General features: G+C 39.5%; 2 protein-coding genes across 2 annotated transcripts; one reads left to right on the top strand and one right to left on the bottom strand.

Moving 5' to 3' along the window:
• Positions 1-1,817: 1,817 nt before the first annotated feature.
• LOC115959157 (reticulocalbin-2) lies at positions 1,818-3,864 on the bottom strand. Its single transcript, XM_031077471.1, has 6 exons — positions 3,360-3,864; positions 2,925-3,027; positions 2,745-2,810; positions 2,425-2,580; positions 2,136-2,232; positions 1,818-2,035 (listed from the first exon to the last, which is right to left on the bottom strand). Exons 1-6 carry the CDS (start codon positions 3,862-3,864, stop codon positions 1,910-1,912), a joined length of 1,053 nt encoding a protein of 350 aa, XP_030933331.1. The 3' UTR covers positions 1,818-1,909.
• A 2,786-nt stretch (positions 3,865-6,650) lies between these two features.
• On the top strand, positions 6,651-9,404 carry LOC115961146. Its single transcript, XM_031080177.1, has 2 exons — positions 6,651-8,450; positions 8,646-9,404. Exons 1-2 carry the CDS (start codon positions 6,651-6,653, stop codon positions 9,402-9,404), a joined length of 2,559 nt encoding a protein of 852 aa, XP_030936037.1.
• Positions 9,405-17,384: the final 7,980 nt, after the last annotated feature.

Below are 17,384 nucleotides of genomic sequence, written 5' to 3'. Positions count from 1 at the left end.
AGAGCTGCATTGTGTGATTGGATTTGGGCTAGTGCCCATCTCTAGTTTTCCATCCCTAGTCTCGTAGGCAATAAACCTGGGCCTCTCCTTTTTGTGTCGTTGGGTTGATCAATAAAGTGTTTATCCGGGGGGAAAAAAAAAACCCACTTGATAGTGAAATATTTCTTTTTTGAGATAATATTTAATAATGAAATATTTAAAGTTACTAGTTTAAATTCTTTCTTTTAAAAAAATAAATAAATGTTACAATAAGTGATGGAGGGGGTTTCGAACTTTGCTCTACTCATAAGGAAGACTAAACAATGCTAATGAACTACAAAAGGTTCTTGACAAATCACAAACGTGTTCAAATTCTCAATTACCTTTACAACTCAAACTTTTCAAGCCTTAAATCTAAGCTTGACAGCAATGTGAATTCATTTTAAAACCAAAGAACTTTAAAAAAAATAATAATAATAAAATAGAGGAACCCAAAACTTTTTTTTTTTTTTTTTGAATGGAAGATATAGAAAGAGGAACCCAAAACCGTAATCCTGGATAACATGGGAACTACCTTTGTAAATGTTGATAAGCAATGGGACTTTGATATGAGATGAATATAGCATCATTCTTCTTTTTAAATCTTGAAAGTTAACAGTGAACTTAAGGAATGCAAAATTTGGTGATAATGGCCTAAAATTATAAAAATCAATTACAAATCTGCCATTATAAAATTTAATTACTTGTTTAATTATATTTTATAGTTAAAAAGTATTGATCCTTATTATTTATAAATAGGTAGATAATAGGAAAAGAGAGACAGAATTCGAACCAAATATGGGACACCACAAAGATTGTACTCTCCTTCTTGTATTTCTGTATGAGTGTTATTTCCAATGTAACATAAAATAATAAAGCTTTGCTAATAAAACAAATCTATCTGAAGTGGATGGAATGGATCCATGGACCATGACAATGGTTGTTCACTAATCTAAGCCAAGTAGTTCCTTATTTAATAATTAACACTACAGCTGAAAGCCTTCTCGAAAGAGACATACTGTGTACATAATTCAATCTTCTTCAGGAAAAAATAATGTTTGAAAAGATTATTCTATAAACAAAATGACTAAAGCAATTCTAAGTAACAGTTCTAATAGTGTTGTTTTTCAAGTTATTTTGTACACATATTTGGAAAGATAAAAGTAACTGGTGTAACTTGTCTAATGCAGTAGTGAATCAAAACCCAAGGAATCTGGGAGATATTACTTGAATCAATCAACCAATATTAAGGATGTTGATAATGGAGTAAAAAACTAAGCCTACTCAAACTGTCTATTGAGGAAAAATATTTCATTTTGTGATATGCTTAATTACTACTCTGCCTGTTAAATTACTGATTGTCCCAAAAACTTAAACTATTAAAATATGGTAAATTTAATCATTTAACCATATATTTCTAACACTACCATGGAAGTAGCTTTTGTAGAAACCACTTGAATCCACAAAGTGATGACTATATACTTTTACCACAATACTAATAAAAAAAAAACCCATACCAGACGGTCCAGACAACACACTTTTGGTCACATTAAGCACATACCCAATATTCATTGCATTAGATTTCAATCAAAAGAGGTTGGATATTTCCTCTATTTGTGACATTTTAGGAAAAAGAAATTAAAAAAAAATTGCAACTCAAGTTAATTCGGACATCCATTGCTGCATCTTTACACATGGACTGACCTTTAATTACATTCTATACTAGGTTAGATCTACTCAATCATTATAAAGGAAATTTAGGCATGTTTGAAGAGCTAAGGCTTCTTCATAAATAGAAAACTCAGTACTTTCTAAGAGAGAAGGAAAATTTTGTTTCATTTTTCATTTTCTTCTGTATTGTTATGTTAAAAAATGTTCTGGGGATCACAGTTTAGAGTTCATCATGGAAATCATCATCGTAATCTTCTTTGCTTTCATCAAAGACTGTGTTATACAAAATATGCTCATGATTGAGCATCTCATCAAGCGATAAGTTCCCATCTTTGTTGTCATCAGCCTGAATGAAATAAAAGGCACAAAGTTAGAAAGTTCAATGTCCTTACAGTTAGAAACCAACAAGTAATGCGAAGACTCAACATTATAGAATAGCAACTGACCTCATGAATCAGATAACTAGTATAATATTTTGCATAAGTCAGTTCTCCTGGGTGAAGATAACCTAGCATGGGTTTCAATTCTTCCACTACCAACAATCTGAAATTTTTTTGTCAATATGAGATTAGCGAATAACCTAAACAACAACAGCTAGTTTAAACCATCCACCAACAACATTGAACATAAAGATATAATCCTATAGTTTGCAAAAGAACTTAACATTATTCAACGGGAAAATTATCGTGCATAATTTGAAAGAAAAACTTGTTCTTAAGTTCATAGGATGCATACTTGTCCTTGTTCACATCAAGCTCTGCAAACTTCTCTTCTGCTGTGGGTACATCAGCCCCACGAGATTCAAAATCAGCATAATTCTTATAAATATCATAAGCATGGTCTAGGAATTCTTCAAAGTTGAGTTTCCCATCACCATCATTGTCCATCCGCCTGTAAAGAAAATCATTTTGTCAAGGCACTAAGCATACAAGAGGTTTTGGACTAAAAAGGTTAGGGGAAACTAAACTATCATCATTCATATCATATCTCAATTGTGTACATTATTACAATGTAAATGCAAAAGGAAGAAAATATTAGACTTGTGAATTACTTACTTTATCTTTTCTCTCAAAAGCCATTTCTGAATTTTCTCATTCCCACTGTCTTCTGGGTGCAAAAAACTGCATGGAGATAAGGCTTTAATTCATCAAATTCCCCAGCATGCACAAATCATTTGTGTATCTTAAACACATGAATAAGATGAAATGGAGAGCAAAGGAAGTTCGAAAATTTACTCTTTGAACTCATCAAAGCTAAGAGATCCACTTCGATCAATGTCAGCATTATCAAATTGCTCCTTCCACCATCCAGCTTCACCATGCCCCATTCCATTTTTCTCTGTTTCACATTCTTTATATCAAATTCTATCCAATACAACATCTGTTTGCTCATATAGGTTACCAAGAAAACAAGAGAAACAAAAGAAGTTTCTAGCTAATATTACAACAACCATTTTGTTACAATAAAGTAAATTCTTACATTTCTTAACAACTTAATCTTTTATTCCAAACAGTAATTGATCATATTCTAATCCCAACTAGCTCTAAATTCCAAATTTTTATTTCACAATTGGTTATGTCTAGGAAGACAAATGGAGCAATTTCTGTATTATTCGCACAATCAGCTTGAGACCAGTTTTTGGTTTAAATAAAAAAAAAACTCTTAAGTACCTATATCTTCTTTAAAAAACTGAGGTAGATACTCATTGAAAGCTATGGCCCCATCCACGTCCTTGTCACGCGATGCCATCTCTTTCTGTGTTGTATAAATCAATCTCTGATGTGCTTGATGTTCAAACCAAGCCTCTAGCTCCTTGCAACTAACCACCCCATCGGTTGGTGCTTTGTCTATCAAAGGGAACAAAATGTACAACCTTAAGGTTGTATTTAATTTTCCTTCACTAAAATATTCATATGCATCGTCAACCTCATCCACAAAGGAACCGTTTTCAAAATTGAAGGAAGAAGTAGTACTATTAATGGGGTCTTCTTGTCCCCTATTTTCAGCCAGTCTTTCCAACTTGCTGACTAGAGGGTCGAAATTTGTGATCCGGAATTCGTAGCCTAGGCGGCGATTTAGGCCCCGATGATCACGACCATGTTGTCTGGAGGGAGAGAATACCATGATGATGAAGAAGGCGGTGGCTATGAGGGCGTAAACCACCGCATTGGCCATTAGAGACAGAGAGAGAACAAAGGGTGAGATATGGGCATGCATAGGAGAAGTTGGTGGTGGGTATATTGTTTTTTTGGTTTGGTTTGAAGGAACCACATTGGTGGTGGGAAAAACGGTTATTGACAGTTATTATTGAGGGGTTGCCTAAAATACATTGTGTGTTTCAATTTAGCAACCTCATCTTTCCTAACTTGTTTTTTACCAAGAGAGAGAGAGAGTAGCTGAACTGGTTGTGAGTTGTGACCTCCTGCTATTAATGATGGAGAGAAATGACGATGTGTCATTTTAGTTTTATTAGGAGAAATGGTCAACGTGGCACCCTCCCATCATTTTTTTTTTTTTTTGGAATAATCCCACAATTGGGAAGGAGAATAGATAATCTGTCATCTTTGATAATAATCTGTAACATTTGAGAAATATTACGTTTATAATATTTTTACAACAAATCATTGGTAATTAGTTGTTATTGGTTCTAATTTGAATCTACCACTGAAATTACTTTTCTACACTACTAATAACAATTTGTAACAGTTTGCCACATAGGATTTATTGAGAAAGTGTTGTGAAAATATTATAAAAATATCATTTCTCGTAACATTTTGAGATACTTCCACCTCTGATTGTCCTTTTAAATATGACCCAAGTTTTTAGCGCAATGATGGACACCACTCTTTAAATTAAACCTTATTTGCTGTTTAGTAGTAGATTACAATGCAGTCTCAAGATTTTGTGATGGTCTACGGTTACAAACAGATTAATTGGGATCATTATATATACTTTTCATAATACGATGCAATGTTTCACTACAGTGGCGACTCCAGGAATTTTATCCAGGGTATTCCTATTTTACTTTGAAAAAATTTCGGGCCATTTCAGTCTATTTCGAGTGTTTTGGGACGTTTTGGTAAATACCGGCCGAAATTCAAAATTTGGCCGGTATGAAGTTTGTGCTTTAAAAAAAAAAAAACTGTTCTTAAAACCAAAACAAATTTGCATTTTGTACATCCAAAAACCTCAAGAGGAAAAAAAAAATGAAAAGAAAAAAAATGAACAAAGGTTACTTATAATAAACTATAAGTTCATTTGAAATATTAATAAAATTATTAATTATTATTGTTTAGTTATTTTATTAATTTATTTGTCTTTTATAAACTATAATTTGTTATATTATTATTTTATTAATTATAAAATTATTAATTATTATTTAACCTAACATAATTTAATTTATTTGTCTTTTATAATGTATTGGTTAATTATAAAGCTTTAATTATTGTTGTTTAGCATACTACGCCACCTGAAAGTTTTTCCGAATACTCTGTTTTAAACAAAAGAAACAGAGAGATTGACGAGGAAGACCATTTGGATTTACCAAAGAAGAAAGTCCTGGTTTCAAAAGATAAGAACACAGAAACTTCAATGGCGGAGGCTGCTGTGCAGTCCCGCCAAGAACCATGAGCATCATTGTCTGGAACTGCCGCGGGCTTGGGAACCCGCGGACAGGAACAGAGCTTGAAGTAGTGATTCGAGCAAAAGACCCCTCCGTCCTGTTTATAGCCGAAACGTGGGCGGATGAAGCAAGGCTGAAAGAAATCAAACAGAAAATCGAATTTGATAACTTATTTTTTGTAGAAAGAAATAACAGAGGTGGAGGTCTAGCACTCTTTTGGCGAAACTCAGTAGACTTGCATGTCGATTCTTGCTCGCCAAATCATATAGATTCCATCATCAACAAAGGGAAGGAGGAAGCATGGCGTTTCACAGGCTTTTATGGTGAACCTGTGACGCATAAACGGATTGACTTGTGGAACAAGCTTCGACAACTTCACAGAAAGTATAATATCCCTTGGCTGTGCGCCGGGGATTTCAATGAGATCATGAGAAGCTCTGAAAAATTGGGAGGAAGCAGCAGGAACCAATCACAGATGCAACTATTTCGAGATGTAGCAGATGAGTGTGGCTTTATTGACCTTGGTTTCTCAGGACCTTGGTACACATGGCAAAAACATTTTACAGCAGGTCACTCATTATGGGAAAGACTTGATCGAGCCTTGGCTACTAACGATTGGCTTTTAAGATTTGCAGGTACAAAAGTCCACCATCTCAAGTCAGATTCTTCAGACCATTGCCCATTATGGATAGATATGGCGGGCCTAGAATTTCAATGTGCAAAAAAACCATTTCGGTTTGAAGAGGCATGGCTGTCGGACCATACATGTACAGAGGTTGTAGAAGCCAGTTGGGAAGAAAGGGGAGTGGATGATCCAGCAACAAAAGTCATTAGAAAAATTGAAAGGTGTGGCCGAGAACTAAAAAGATGGGAAAGGGACCACTTCGGCAACATTAGAAATACCTTGAAGAAAAAGAGGAAAGAGTTGACTGAAGCTGAGAAGGAGGCGATGCGCACTGGACAAAACTTCAAAATTCAGAGATTAAAGCAAGAGATTACAGAATTGATGGACAAGGAAAATAGGCTATGGTTCCAAAGATCAAAGGTGCTATGGGCTACTCAGGGTGACCGAAACTCAAAGTATTTTCACAGCCGGGCTACCCAACGAAGGCGGAAAAATACCATCCAGAAGCTTCGATCCACTAATGGGCAATGGAGTTCAAGCAATGATGAGGTAGCCGAGATACTCATTGGCTATTTCCAAGACTTATACACATCTGCAAATCAGGATTCATGTGATGCAGCCACAGAGCCTATTGAGAAGGTGATCAACTCAAACTTGAACAATTAGTTGGAGCAAGAATTTGCCGCATGGGAAGTTCAGAAAGCAATTAAAGAAATGGCACCTCTCAAAGCCCCTGGCCCAGATGGAATGCCTCCTTTGTTTTACCAACACTACTGGGGTACAATTGGTAATGACGTTACTCAATCTGTGTTACATTTTCTTAATTCTGCTTGCCTTCCTGATAATCTCAACCACACTTTTATTACACTCATCCCAAAAAAAAACTCCCCTGAATATGCTTCTGATTTTAGACCCATCAGCCTTTGTAATGTTTTATACAAAATATTTTCAAAGGTATTGGCAAATAGAATAAAGAAAATTCTCCCAATGATCATCTCTGAGCATCAAAGTGCTTTTACAAAAAGCAGACTAATTTCTGATAATATTCTAGTTGCTTTTGAATCTCTCCATAGTATGCAGAAGCATGTGGGCAAGGAAGACTATATGGCTATCAAATTAGACATGAGCAAAGCATTTGACAAGGTGGAATGGTCATACCTCGAATCAGTCATGAGAAGGGTGGGATTTACTGAAAGATGGATTAAACTTATGATGCTTTGTGTCAAGACGGTCTCTTATTCCATCTTGGTGAATGGAGAGCCAAAAGGGTTGATAAAACCTACTCGTGGTATCCGTCAAGGAGATCCACTGTCACCATTCCTTTTTTTGCTATGCACAGAAGGCTTAAACGGCCTCATCACTAAGGCGGAGGAGAAAGGTGATATTAAGGGTTATGGCCTATGCAGAAATAGCCCACGACTAACCCATCTCTTTTTTGCAGACGATAGTCTGTTATTTTGTAGGGCAACAATCCGGGAATGCCAACAAGTTCTGGATATACTTGAACTTTATGGAAGATGTTCGGGTCAACAAATCAATAAAGCAAAAACTACCATCTTTTTCAGCAGGTCCACATCTGAGGAAGTCAAAAATCAGATCAAATCTTCCTTGGAAGTACCAGAAATCCTACAATACGAGAAGTATTTGGGATTACCATCCTTGGTGGGAAAAAACAAAAAGGCTAGCTTCAACTACATTAAGGAGAGAGTATGGAAAAAAATTCAAGGGTGGAAAGAAAAGCTTTTGTCTCAAGCGGGTAGAGAGATCCTAATCAAAGCTGTGGTTCAATCAATACCAACCTACACAATGAGTTGCTTCAAGCTTCCTTTAGGACTTTGTGGAGATATTGAGAGTCTCATAAGAAAGTTTTGGTGGGGCCAAAAAGGTGACAGAAGAAAAGTACATTGGGTCAAGTGGGACACCCTTTGCAAACCAAAATTGGAAGGGGGTATGGGTTTCAAAGATTTGGCAAACTTCAATGATGCCCTTTTAGCAAAGCAAGCATGGCGATTACTTCACCAAAAAAACTCTCTTCTATATAGGGTTTTCAAGGCGAGGTTTTTTCCAAATTGCTCTATCCTAGAAGCTTCCTACTCAAGTTCGGGGTCTTACGCTTGGCATAGCATACTAAAAGGAAGGGATTTATTATTGAAGGGAGCAAGGTGGAGAGTGGGATGTGGAGATGCTATTAGTGTGTGGAACGATGCTTGGTTGCCTTCTAAAACCCATCCGAGAATTGAATCACAAGTGGTAAGTGGTTTGGAGGAGTTGAAAGTTTCTGCACTCATAGATCCAACCACAAAGAAATGGGATCATAATATGTTGAATGGACTCTTCACCCCATCGGAAACAGAGCTGATTTTAAGTATTCCATTGTGTCAAAATACGGTGGAAGATACTGTTGTGTGGCCGTTCACTCCATCAGGAACTTACACAGTGAGATCGGGTACAAGGTTCCTCACAGCTGACCATGCACCAATCCCACAAGACGTTCCTGCACAGCCAGATAAGGAAGTATGGAAATTAATCTGGAGTCTCAATGTACAAAACAAAGTCCGAAATTTCCTTTGGAGGACCTGCCATAATGCATTACCGGTGAAACAAAATCTGAAGCGAAGACATATTCTAAATGACGATGTTTGCGACCTGTGCAAACAAGAGACCGAATCGGTTTTTCATTCACTCTGGAGTTGCGCACAACTTACATAGGTGTGGGGTTCTTTATCAACCTTTTCGTTCAGGCAGATGAAGGTGTTTTCTTCCATTCAAGAAGTGCTTCTGTACACGGACAAAGAAAAGAAAAATCCAGAACTGTTGGCATCAGTAATGTGGACTATTTGGCATCGCAGAAACCAGGTCCGCACCTCTCCAAAGGACTTTCCACTAGCACAGGTCGCTCCAACAGCCACTCACGCTTTGGAAGTCTTTCAACAAGCTAACCTCGATGCAGCCGCACTCTACAGAGACCCTCACCGTTCGCGGGATTGTTGGTCACCACCGGCAGAAGGAGAGATCAAAATTAATTTTGATGGAGCCCAATTCAGAGATATGGGCAAAGCGGGATTGGGTGTTGTTATCCGAAACAGCAGAGGACAAGCTCTGGCTTCTCTCTCGGAGCAAGCAAACCTTCCATACTCTCCAGACATTACAGAAGCTTTGGCTGCTGCCAGAGCTATTTCTCTTGCACGGGGACTTGGCTTCACTTCATTCATTTTAGAGGGAGACTCCGCAAATATTATTAAAACACTTAAGTCTGAAGAAGCATCTCTATCCTCCTTTGGACATATTCTCAGTTCAGCAAAATCTATGATGGCAGATGGCAATATTAGATTCTCTCATGTGGGTCGTATGGGTAATATGGTAGCACATAAACTAGCTCAACATGCTAGACATGTTAGGGGATTCTCGGTATGGACGGAAAATGCCCCTCCACACCTTTCTCATGTACTTGGTGCCGATCACGGCTGATTTGTTTCTTCCTCCCTAATAAAGATTAAAGTTCTTGTTTCTCAAAAAAAAAAATAAACTATATTACTTTAATTTATTTGTCTTTTATAATGTATTGGTTAATTATACAGCTTTAATTATTGTTGTTTAGCATAACAATAAACTATATTACTTTAATTTATTTGTCATTAATTATACTACTTTAATTTATTATATTATTTAGCCCCTTGTACACATTACACTAAAAAAACCTAACATTACACATTTCATATGCAGCACAATAATTAAAATAGTGTCATGTACAACATATTACATTGCTTTAATTATTGTGCTCCCGGCCCCATGTGTGATGTGCAGATCAACCCATCTATCCCCACCCCACTCCATGGACAAGCATAAGCCTTATTGCCTGATGCCCAATCACAATTGCCTGCCAATCAGAAAATTTCGCAATATTCACAAATCACAATATTCACTAAAAGACAATTAATATTACACCAACACAGAACACACACTGACCAACACAGCACCAACGGATAAAATAAACACCAAAGCCAAATTCAAAAAGACAAAATAAGTAAAAGCAAAATATAAATAAAGACAAACGATGATCCATTCGGCCAGCCAATCAGAGAGAGGAGTGATTCATTTGGCCAGCCAAATAGCCAATCAGAGAGAGAGAGAGTTACTGAGTTAATTTAAATAAAGACCAAAGAGAGAGAGACGCTTATTATTTTAGAAAATCACACTCAGTGAGAAAAAGAGAGAGAGACTGAGAAACTGAGAGAGAAAAAGAGAGAGAAATTAGAAATACCTTGAGGGAGCTGAAGCTCAGGGAGGGTCCGCCAGTCCGGAGGGATCTGCAATCTGCTAGCACCGAGCTACGGCAACGACGACTGCAACTGCGATTTGCGATCTGCTAGCACCGAGCAGAGCGATCTACGACTGGCGACTGCGATTGTGATCTACGGTCTACGATCTGCGATTTGCTATAAGGGGCGAGCTACCGTGACGACGACGAGGCGCGAGCTACGGCGATGACGACGAGGAGCAAGCTATGGCGACCGAGGAGCGAGTATTGGGGTTTTTTGGTTTGGTTTTGCCGTTTTGGTATAGAGGCTCTGTATTGGGTTTTTTTTTTTTTTTTTTTTTTTTTTTTTTATTTTTATAAACACAGTATTTCTTTTGGTTTGTTTTGCTTTTGCTCTGTATTGTATAGACTGTATCGTGTATTGGGGATTGGTTTTTTCTGCAGCAACGTGACCGGGGGTACGGTGGGTAAGATTGATGTCTGATTCTGTGTTGGTTTTTTTTTTTTTTTGAGAATCTGTGGGTCGGTTTGCTCTATTGGGCTCGCCGTGGGCTTGGCTTACCATGGGCTTGGTTCTGTTTCAATTTTTTTTTGTTTTGGGCTTTTTTTTGCTTGAAAGTTGAACAGATAAATTTTGGCTTGGCTCTGTTACAATTTCTTTTTTTTTTTTTTTTTTTTTTTTTTTTTGCTTGAAAGTTGAACAGATAAATTTTTTTTAATCTGAGGGTGTTCCTAATTTAGCTTAAATATAATTTTTTTATTTTTTTTAGTAAATTTTTTCAGGTCAGGGTGTTCCTGGGAACACCCTGACCTGTACGTGGCGCCGCCACTGTTTCACTAGTAGGAGATGATGCTCTAACATCATGTCAATAAAACTATTGTTCATAATAAAATGATTAAATTTAATGTTAATTGTCAATCTATCATAACCTTTCTCTTTCCCCAAAGAATAAGAGGTATAAATTCAAATTATATCACATCTATTAAAAAATGGGTAAGAAACCTATGTAAAGACATATGTGGAGTCAATGATTTAGTATAGGATTTTGTGCATCATCAGGGTGAAAGAAAACAAACCAAATCAAAGCAAAAGATACGTGATGTTAGATAATTTATGCGAATTATTAACCCAAATTTCTATAGGAAAAGGCACTTAATTTTGAACTCCATAACCCAATGGCTTTAAGAGGGAAAAAAATTGTACTTTTTGTGTCGTATTAACCCAAAATATTTTACTAATGGCATAAAAAATATTTAGTAAAATATTTAATTTTATTTACATATAAATTTTAATTAATCCATAGACATATTACTAATATTATACTTGTAAGGACACGATTTTGTAACGAACCTAAACAGTAGTGGGTTCGCACGTAAAAAGGCCCAGACAATATGATTTGTAGAACGTGGGTGTTAAGAACTAGGTTAACTGTGGGCCCCCCTAAAAAGATTCACTCTCAAGCACGTTAAAGATCTAAAGTTGATACAACGAACGTTTTCTTTAGTGACCAGTGCAATTATTTTTCTCTCCTCTTACTTTCTTCTTTTTCTGTTTATGTCTTTTTCTCCTTTCCTTTTTCTGTTCCGATCCCCTTTCTTCATGCTCTTCTTTTAGTTTATATACTCCCCTTTGCGTTCCATCCTTACCGCACACGTGTAGGTTGGGTCCGGAGGATTTCTTTCTGTCCCATCTGGCACCTCCTGGAACTTCCTATGGGCAGCTGTAAGGCTGCTTCCTTACTGTTCAGGTATCACTTCCACATTAATGTGGCCAGAGAGTTGGTTGAGAGGTCATTAATGCGGAGGCAACTGGAGTTATAGATATTTGTTTGTCTTATCTCGTTCATCCTTAGTCGGTTACTCTATCCTTTACGGTGACCTAATTCTGAGATCTGGTCGCAATAAGACCACGTTCCGATCGTCCTCGGACGCATACTGCCGAGGAGTATGGTGTCCTCGGACGGATACACATCCTCGAATGGGCCACGGGCCCAACAATCCTGAATCAATTCTGAACCCTATGGGCCTATTGATCAAACGGTCCCCACAATAGCCCTTCAAAATCCTACTTTTCGACTCCTCGGGAGAGAAGGTGGATTTTGACGTCATAAGCCTGCACTTGTGCGTATTTTGGGGCATGCCCCTGACGCTTCAGCACCCCGATTTTGGCTGCATTAAATTCTGACAACCCCCTTATCTCCCACGTTCGATGGTGGGATCTAAATCAGACGGTAGGGGGCTTCCCTTGTTTTGTGAGCGGGAATTTCACCGCTCACAATCCTCACATGACTATAAAGGCGCTCCCTCATTAAACCTGCACTTGACCTTCGATGATTACGTGGTTTCAGAGCTTATACATTGAATCTGCCTTCTTCCAGTCTTCGCTATTCTCCTGGCGACTACAAATAATCGTACGTTGTCCGAGGTCCTTCCTTTGAACCTGTAAGTCCTCTTGAAGTTTTTACCACTTTTGTTTAAAGCCAAAAGGTCTTTTATACTAAGTTTTTTAGAAAAATGGGGAAACAGAAGAATCCCTTTCGATGTCTCGTTGAATCCGAGGAGGGTATTAGAAACTTCCGCTCTAAGTACAATATCCCCCCAACGGTAGGGATGAGGTATGCAGCCCAAGGGCAGTGGGTTGATGTCAGGCAAACTGGGGAAGTAGTTATCCCCATGATCGCCTTTATTGAGGGCGGGATGACTATCCCCATGGGTAGTATCACTAGGGGTTACCTCAACTTCTTTAGGCTATCCCCCACCCAATGTGCTCCCAATATGTTTAGGGTCCTGGGAAGCGTAGATGCTCTGAACCAGAGAATGGATCTAAAGCTAACCCATCATGACGTGAATTGGGTGTACAACCTTCACCGCCTAGCTGACCAGGGCTATTATCTCAAGTCGAGATATCCTGAAGTAAGGCTAATTCAGTGTCTCCCCACTTCAAATAAGAACCTAAAAAAGGATTTCCTTATTTTTTCTGGGGAATGGCATGATGGTCTACCTTGCCCGACAGTAGAGGGAACACCAGGTGGGTGCGAAGTTATAGACCTATACTATTTAGCTCGCGAACACATTTTACTTATCTTTATTATTTTCGTGTCTTACGACCTTAACTTTAGAATCAACGACTTTGCAGATAGACGCTACACGAAGCCCAATCTCAGATTAGTCAATAAAGCGAGCCTAGACAGGTTATTGAAAGCTGAAATATATGTGAACGAGGCTGATGGTCAGCTCCGGATAGCACATTTAATTCTTGGCTATACCCCCCTTTCTTTTGGCTTTCAGGCGCCGAAGTGCGTGATTAAAGCACGTGATTCTCGGCTTCACCGTATCAGTGTTGCCTACGAAGGGTTTATCGTTCCAGAGGGTATTCCATTTCCCAAATACACACCTCGCACAGAGCCTCTTTTCGTGGCCAGCGTCTCGGCGGGACCTTCTACACCTTTACCTTCCCTTAAGAAAAAGGGAACCAATAGGGGAAGGAAAAAGGGAAAAGACGAGGAAACCGTTGTAACAGTATCTGAATCCTCGGAAGATTTCGGGATTTTTGATTAGCCCACAAGCCCCGAGGAAAATCTTGACGAGATAGGAATACAAAGGAAACCCCAGAAAAGCTTGATGGAGCTGATGGAGGTCAACCGGGGAAGTCTGCACCTGCCAAAACAATACCATCCCAGGCTTCATCTCTTCCAGCCAGGTCTCCTCCTCCAGCTCCTCGCCACCCTCCTCGATCATCTCCACAACCAGCGCCGCCCAGCGCTGCCGAGCAGAAAAAACGCAGGGAACAGAAGGGCAAGGAGGTGGCAGACGCGAGCAAGTCTCATCCCACTCGAGAGGAGGATGTCCAACGAGCTGCAAAGCAGCAGAAAACTAAGCACCCCGCTACTCGGGGCCAAGAGAAATCTGATTCCCCACATCTTGAGTCACAAGCGTGGCTGCCAGCTCCTATGCTCGATGGGGAGCCCCTGCGAGACGATGCCTCTATAAGGGACTTTAACGGCGGCATTGGGTGTCATGTAGCCTCGGCCATAGAGGAGGCCTTACTGCTCCCAAAAGATATGGCTGAGATAAAAAATATGAGGAAGAATCAAATCATCCTTGACAACAAACGATACTTGGGCATGGTGAGAAGCTGTCTTTTACACTATTTCATTTTATAACTGTTACTCCCTAATGCGCACTTTTCATTGACTATAATGCTAACTCCCCCCCCATTTTTTTACAGATCATCCAAAATACTTTCAAGCTAAATGAAATGCTCAATGCTTGCTCCAATCAACTAGATGGTGAAAGGAAAAGAAGGGTAATGACTGTACAGACCTTGTCCAAATCTGAACAGGATTTAGTCGACACAAGGAAAAAACTACAGGTCGAAGAAGAAGCTCGCAAGAGTGCTGAATCGACATCAGAAGGCTACCAAAAGCAGGCCGAGGAACAAGCAAAGCTTCTGCGCGAGGCGAATGCCGAGCTGAAGAAGACTCAGGAGCAAGTTCTTGTTCTTAAGAAGCATCTAGAGGAAACTCAGAAACTAAGGGAGCAAGCTGAAAAGCTCAAAGAACAAGCCGAGAAAGCGAGAATCAACTTCGAACAGGCAATGAATGAAGCCGAGCAGAGGGGCTACGAAATTGGGATAGCTGAAACTGAGAAATCTTTAAGAGCCGAGGTTCCGGAGGTGTGCCGCATCTACTGTGCGAGAACCTGGAGTGAGGCTCTTAACCGTGCTGGGGTTGAAGCCTCATCTGAGCTACGTAGGCCAGAGTACGTATATTATCCCGAAACGATACGCCCCTCAGCTCCTCAACCCTATCAGGCTGATACTCCTCCTCAAGTTATTAACCTTAACGGGGAGGTTTTGCCTCGCAATTCCCCTCCTCGCGGCCAATCGGGATTGTTTGAAGCGGGACTAGCCCCTCTAGGAGCTTCCCCAAACAAATCCACCACTGCTTCGGAGGCAGAGACGGCCTCACAGGGTTTTCAACAGGAATTGGACTCCACAGTTCTACCAACTGGGGGCATTACCAAAACCAAAGATGGAATCGCAACCTCGGAGGCAAACCTACCCTCCAGCCAGACCCCGCAGATCCAATTGAAAGTAAAAAAGTAGAAATTGTTTTGTAACTCTAAATAGACACTTAATAGAGGACTTTTTCGCTTACTTTCTTATCGTTTTGACGGCTCCATGTTATCTTTACACTCATTTACTTTGTCGTCGTAATTTTGTATGGGTTCATTTCAACCACCTTTTTCATTGTACGCCAATCTTGCGTCCGAAGATCTCTCTTTCTGACTCCTTAATGAATGTTCATAGGGCATTTATTTTCGTCAAGTTTATGATTTAGAAAACTCATCACAACTCTATTATCATTTAATAATTCAATACGCCACTTAGAAGGTCAATTTCTTCCGAGTTTGCGGTCCGAGGATCTGGCATAACTTAGCCTTTGTTCCACGTTTTAATATATATCACAAGATGTTAATTTCCACTAAGTTTGCGATCCGAGGACCTGGCATAATTTAGTTTCTGTTTAACAATTCAGTATGAATGATAGGATGTTAATTTCCACTAGGTTTGCGATCCGAGGACCTGGCATAACTTAGTTTCTGTTTAACAATTCAGTATGATAGGATGTTAATTTCCACTAGGTTTGCGATCCGAGGACCTGGCATAACTTAGTTTCTGTTTAACAATTCAGTATGATAGGATGTTAATTTCCACTAGGTTTGCGATCCGAGGACCTGGCATAACTTAGTTTCTGTTTAACAATTCAGTATGAATGATAGGATGCAAGATTTTACAGGATGCATAATTGACGTAAGTTAAAAGAGAATATTTGAATTGAAACTTCTTTACTAATAATAATACCTTTTGAGATTATTTACATTCCACGGATGGAGTACAGGTTTTTCATCTAGGTCCTCTAGATAGTAAGCCCCTATTCCTGCTACAGAAGTAATCCGATATGGCCCCTCCCAGTTGGGTCCCAGTTTTCCCCAATTTGGATTCTTAGTGGCCCCCAGGACTTTTCTCAGCACTAGATCTCCTATGGCTAACAGCCTCATCCTCACATTGATATCATAGCCCCGCTTGAGTTTGTGTTGGTAGTAAGCTAGTCGAACCATCGCGCTCTTCCTTCGTTCTTCAATCAGGTCTAAACTTTTTCCCAACATCGCATCATTATTACTCGAAGAGAATGCACTGGTCTTTAATGTTGGGAATCCGGTTTCCAGGGGAATGACGGCCTCGGCCCCATAGGTCATGGAGAAGGGAGTTTCTCCCATCGAACGTCGGGGTGTTGTCCGATACGTCAAAAGCACATGTGGCAGTTCTTCCACCCATTTTCCTTTCGCATCATCCAGTCTCTTCTTAAGCCCATTGACGATGATTTTGTTAACAGTTTCAGCCTGCCCATTACCTTGCGGATAAGCTGGAGTGGAATATCTGTTCCTTATTCCCAGTTCTGAACAATATTTTCTAAAGGCATTGCTATCGAATTGGAGCCCGTTGTTCGAAACAAGAGCTCGTGGGATTCCAAATCGCGTAACAATGTTCTTCCAGACAAACTTCTTCACATCTACGTCCCGGATGTTCGCCAAGGGTTCAGCTTCAACCCATTTAGTAAAGTAGTCTGTGTCGACCAGCAGGTACTTCTTGTTTCCTATGGCTTTAGGAAAAGGCCCAACAATGTCCAGCCCCCATTGCGCAAAAGGCCAAGGGCTTGAGAGAGGGTTAAAAACTCCTCCCGGTTGGTAGATATTCGGAGCATATCTTTGACACTGATTGCATTGCTTAACGTACTCCTGCGTTTCTCTCTGCATATTCGGCCACCAATAACCTTGCATTAGTGCTCGGCATGATAGAGACCTTCCTCTTGTATGGCTTCCACAAATGCCCTCATGCAACTCTTCCAGGATTGATTCTGCTGTCTCAGGAGGCACGCAGAGCAAGTATGGCCTATAGAAGGACCATCTGTACAGCTTTTTATCCTCGGATAACCAGTACCGAGGAGCTCTCCTTCGTATTTTCTCAGCTTCCACCTTATCCTCGGGCAATATGTCACTTTCAAGAAATTTTAATATAGGGTCCATCCAGCTTGGCGACAAACTAACTTGACGGACTTGGCAAACCTCCTTTTCTGGTGAAGTGGGAGTACGCAAGTCTTCGACGATAATCACCCGAGGGAAATTTC

Source organism: Quercus lobata, chromosome 9 (genome assembly GCF_001633185.2).
Source record: "Quercus lobata isolate SW786 chromosome 9, ValleyOak3.0 Primary Assembly, whole genome shotgun sequence".
Lineage (NCBI taxonomy): Eukaryota > Viridiplantae > Streptophyta > Magnoliopsida > Fagales > Fagaceae > Quercus > Quercus lobata.
The sequence above is the reverse complement of the archived record's forward strand: the minus strand, read 5'-3'. Positions and strand labels throughout refer to the sequence as shown.

Bases quoted from the DNA above. Each gene is read 5' to 3' on its own strand.
- LOC115959157 (XM_031077471.1), bottom strand. From the start codon at position 3,864: ATGGCCAATGCGGTGGTTTACGCCCTCATAGCCACCGCCTTCTTCATC. The intron at 3,028-3,359 runs GTACTTAAGAGT...AATGTGAAACAG, and splicing joins GTTTTTTAAAGAAGATATAG to AGAAAAATGGAATGGGGCAT. The intron at 2,036-2,135 runs GTCAGTTGCTAT...TATTTCATTCAG, and splicing joins CTAGTTATCTGATTCATGAG to GCTGATGACAACAAAGATGG.
- LOC115961146 (XM_031080177.1), top strand. From the start codon at position 6,651: ATGGCACCTCTCAAAGCCCCTGGCCCAGATGGAATGCCTCCTTTGTTT. The intron at 8,451-8,645 runs GTATGGAAATTA...CAACTTACATAG, and splicing joins CTGCACAGCCAGATAAGGAA to GTGTGGGGTTCTTTATCAAC.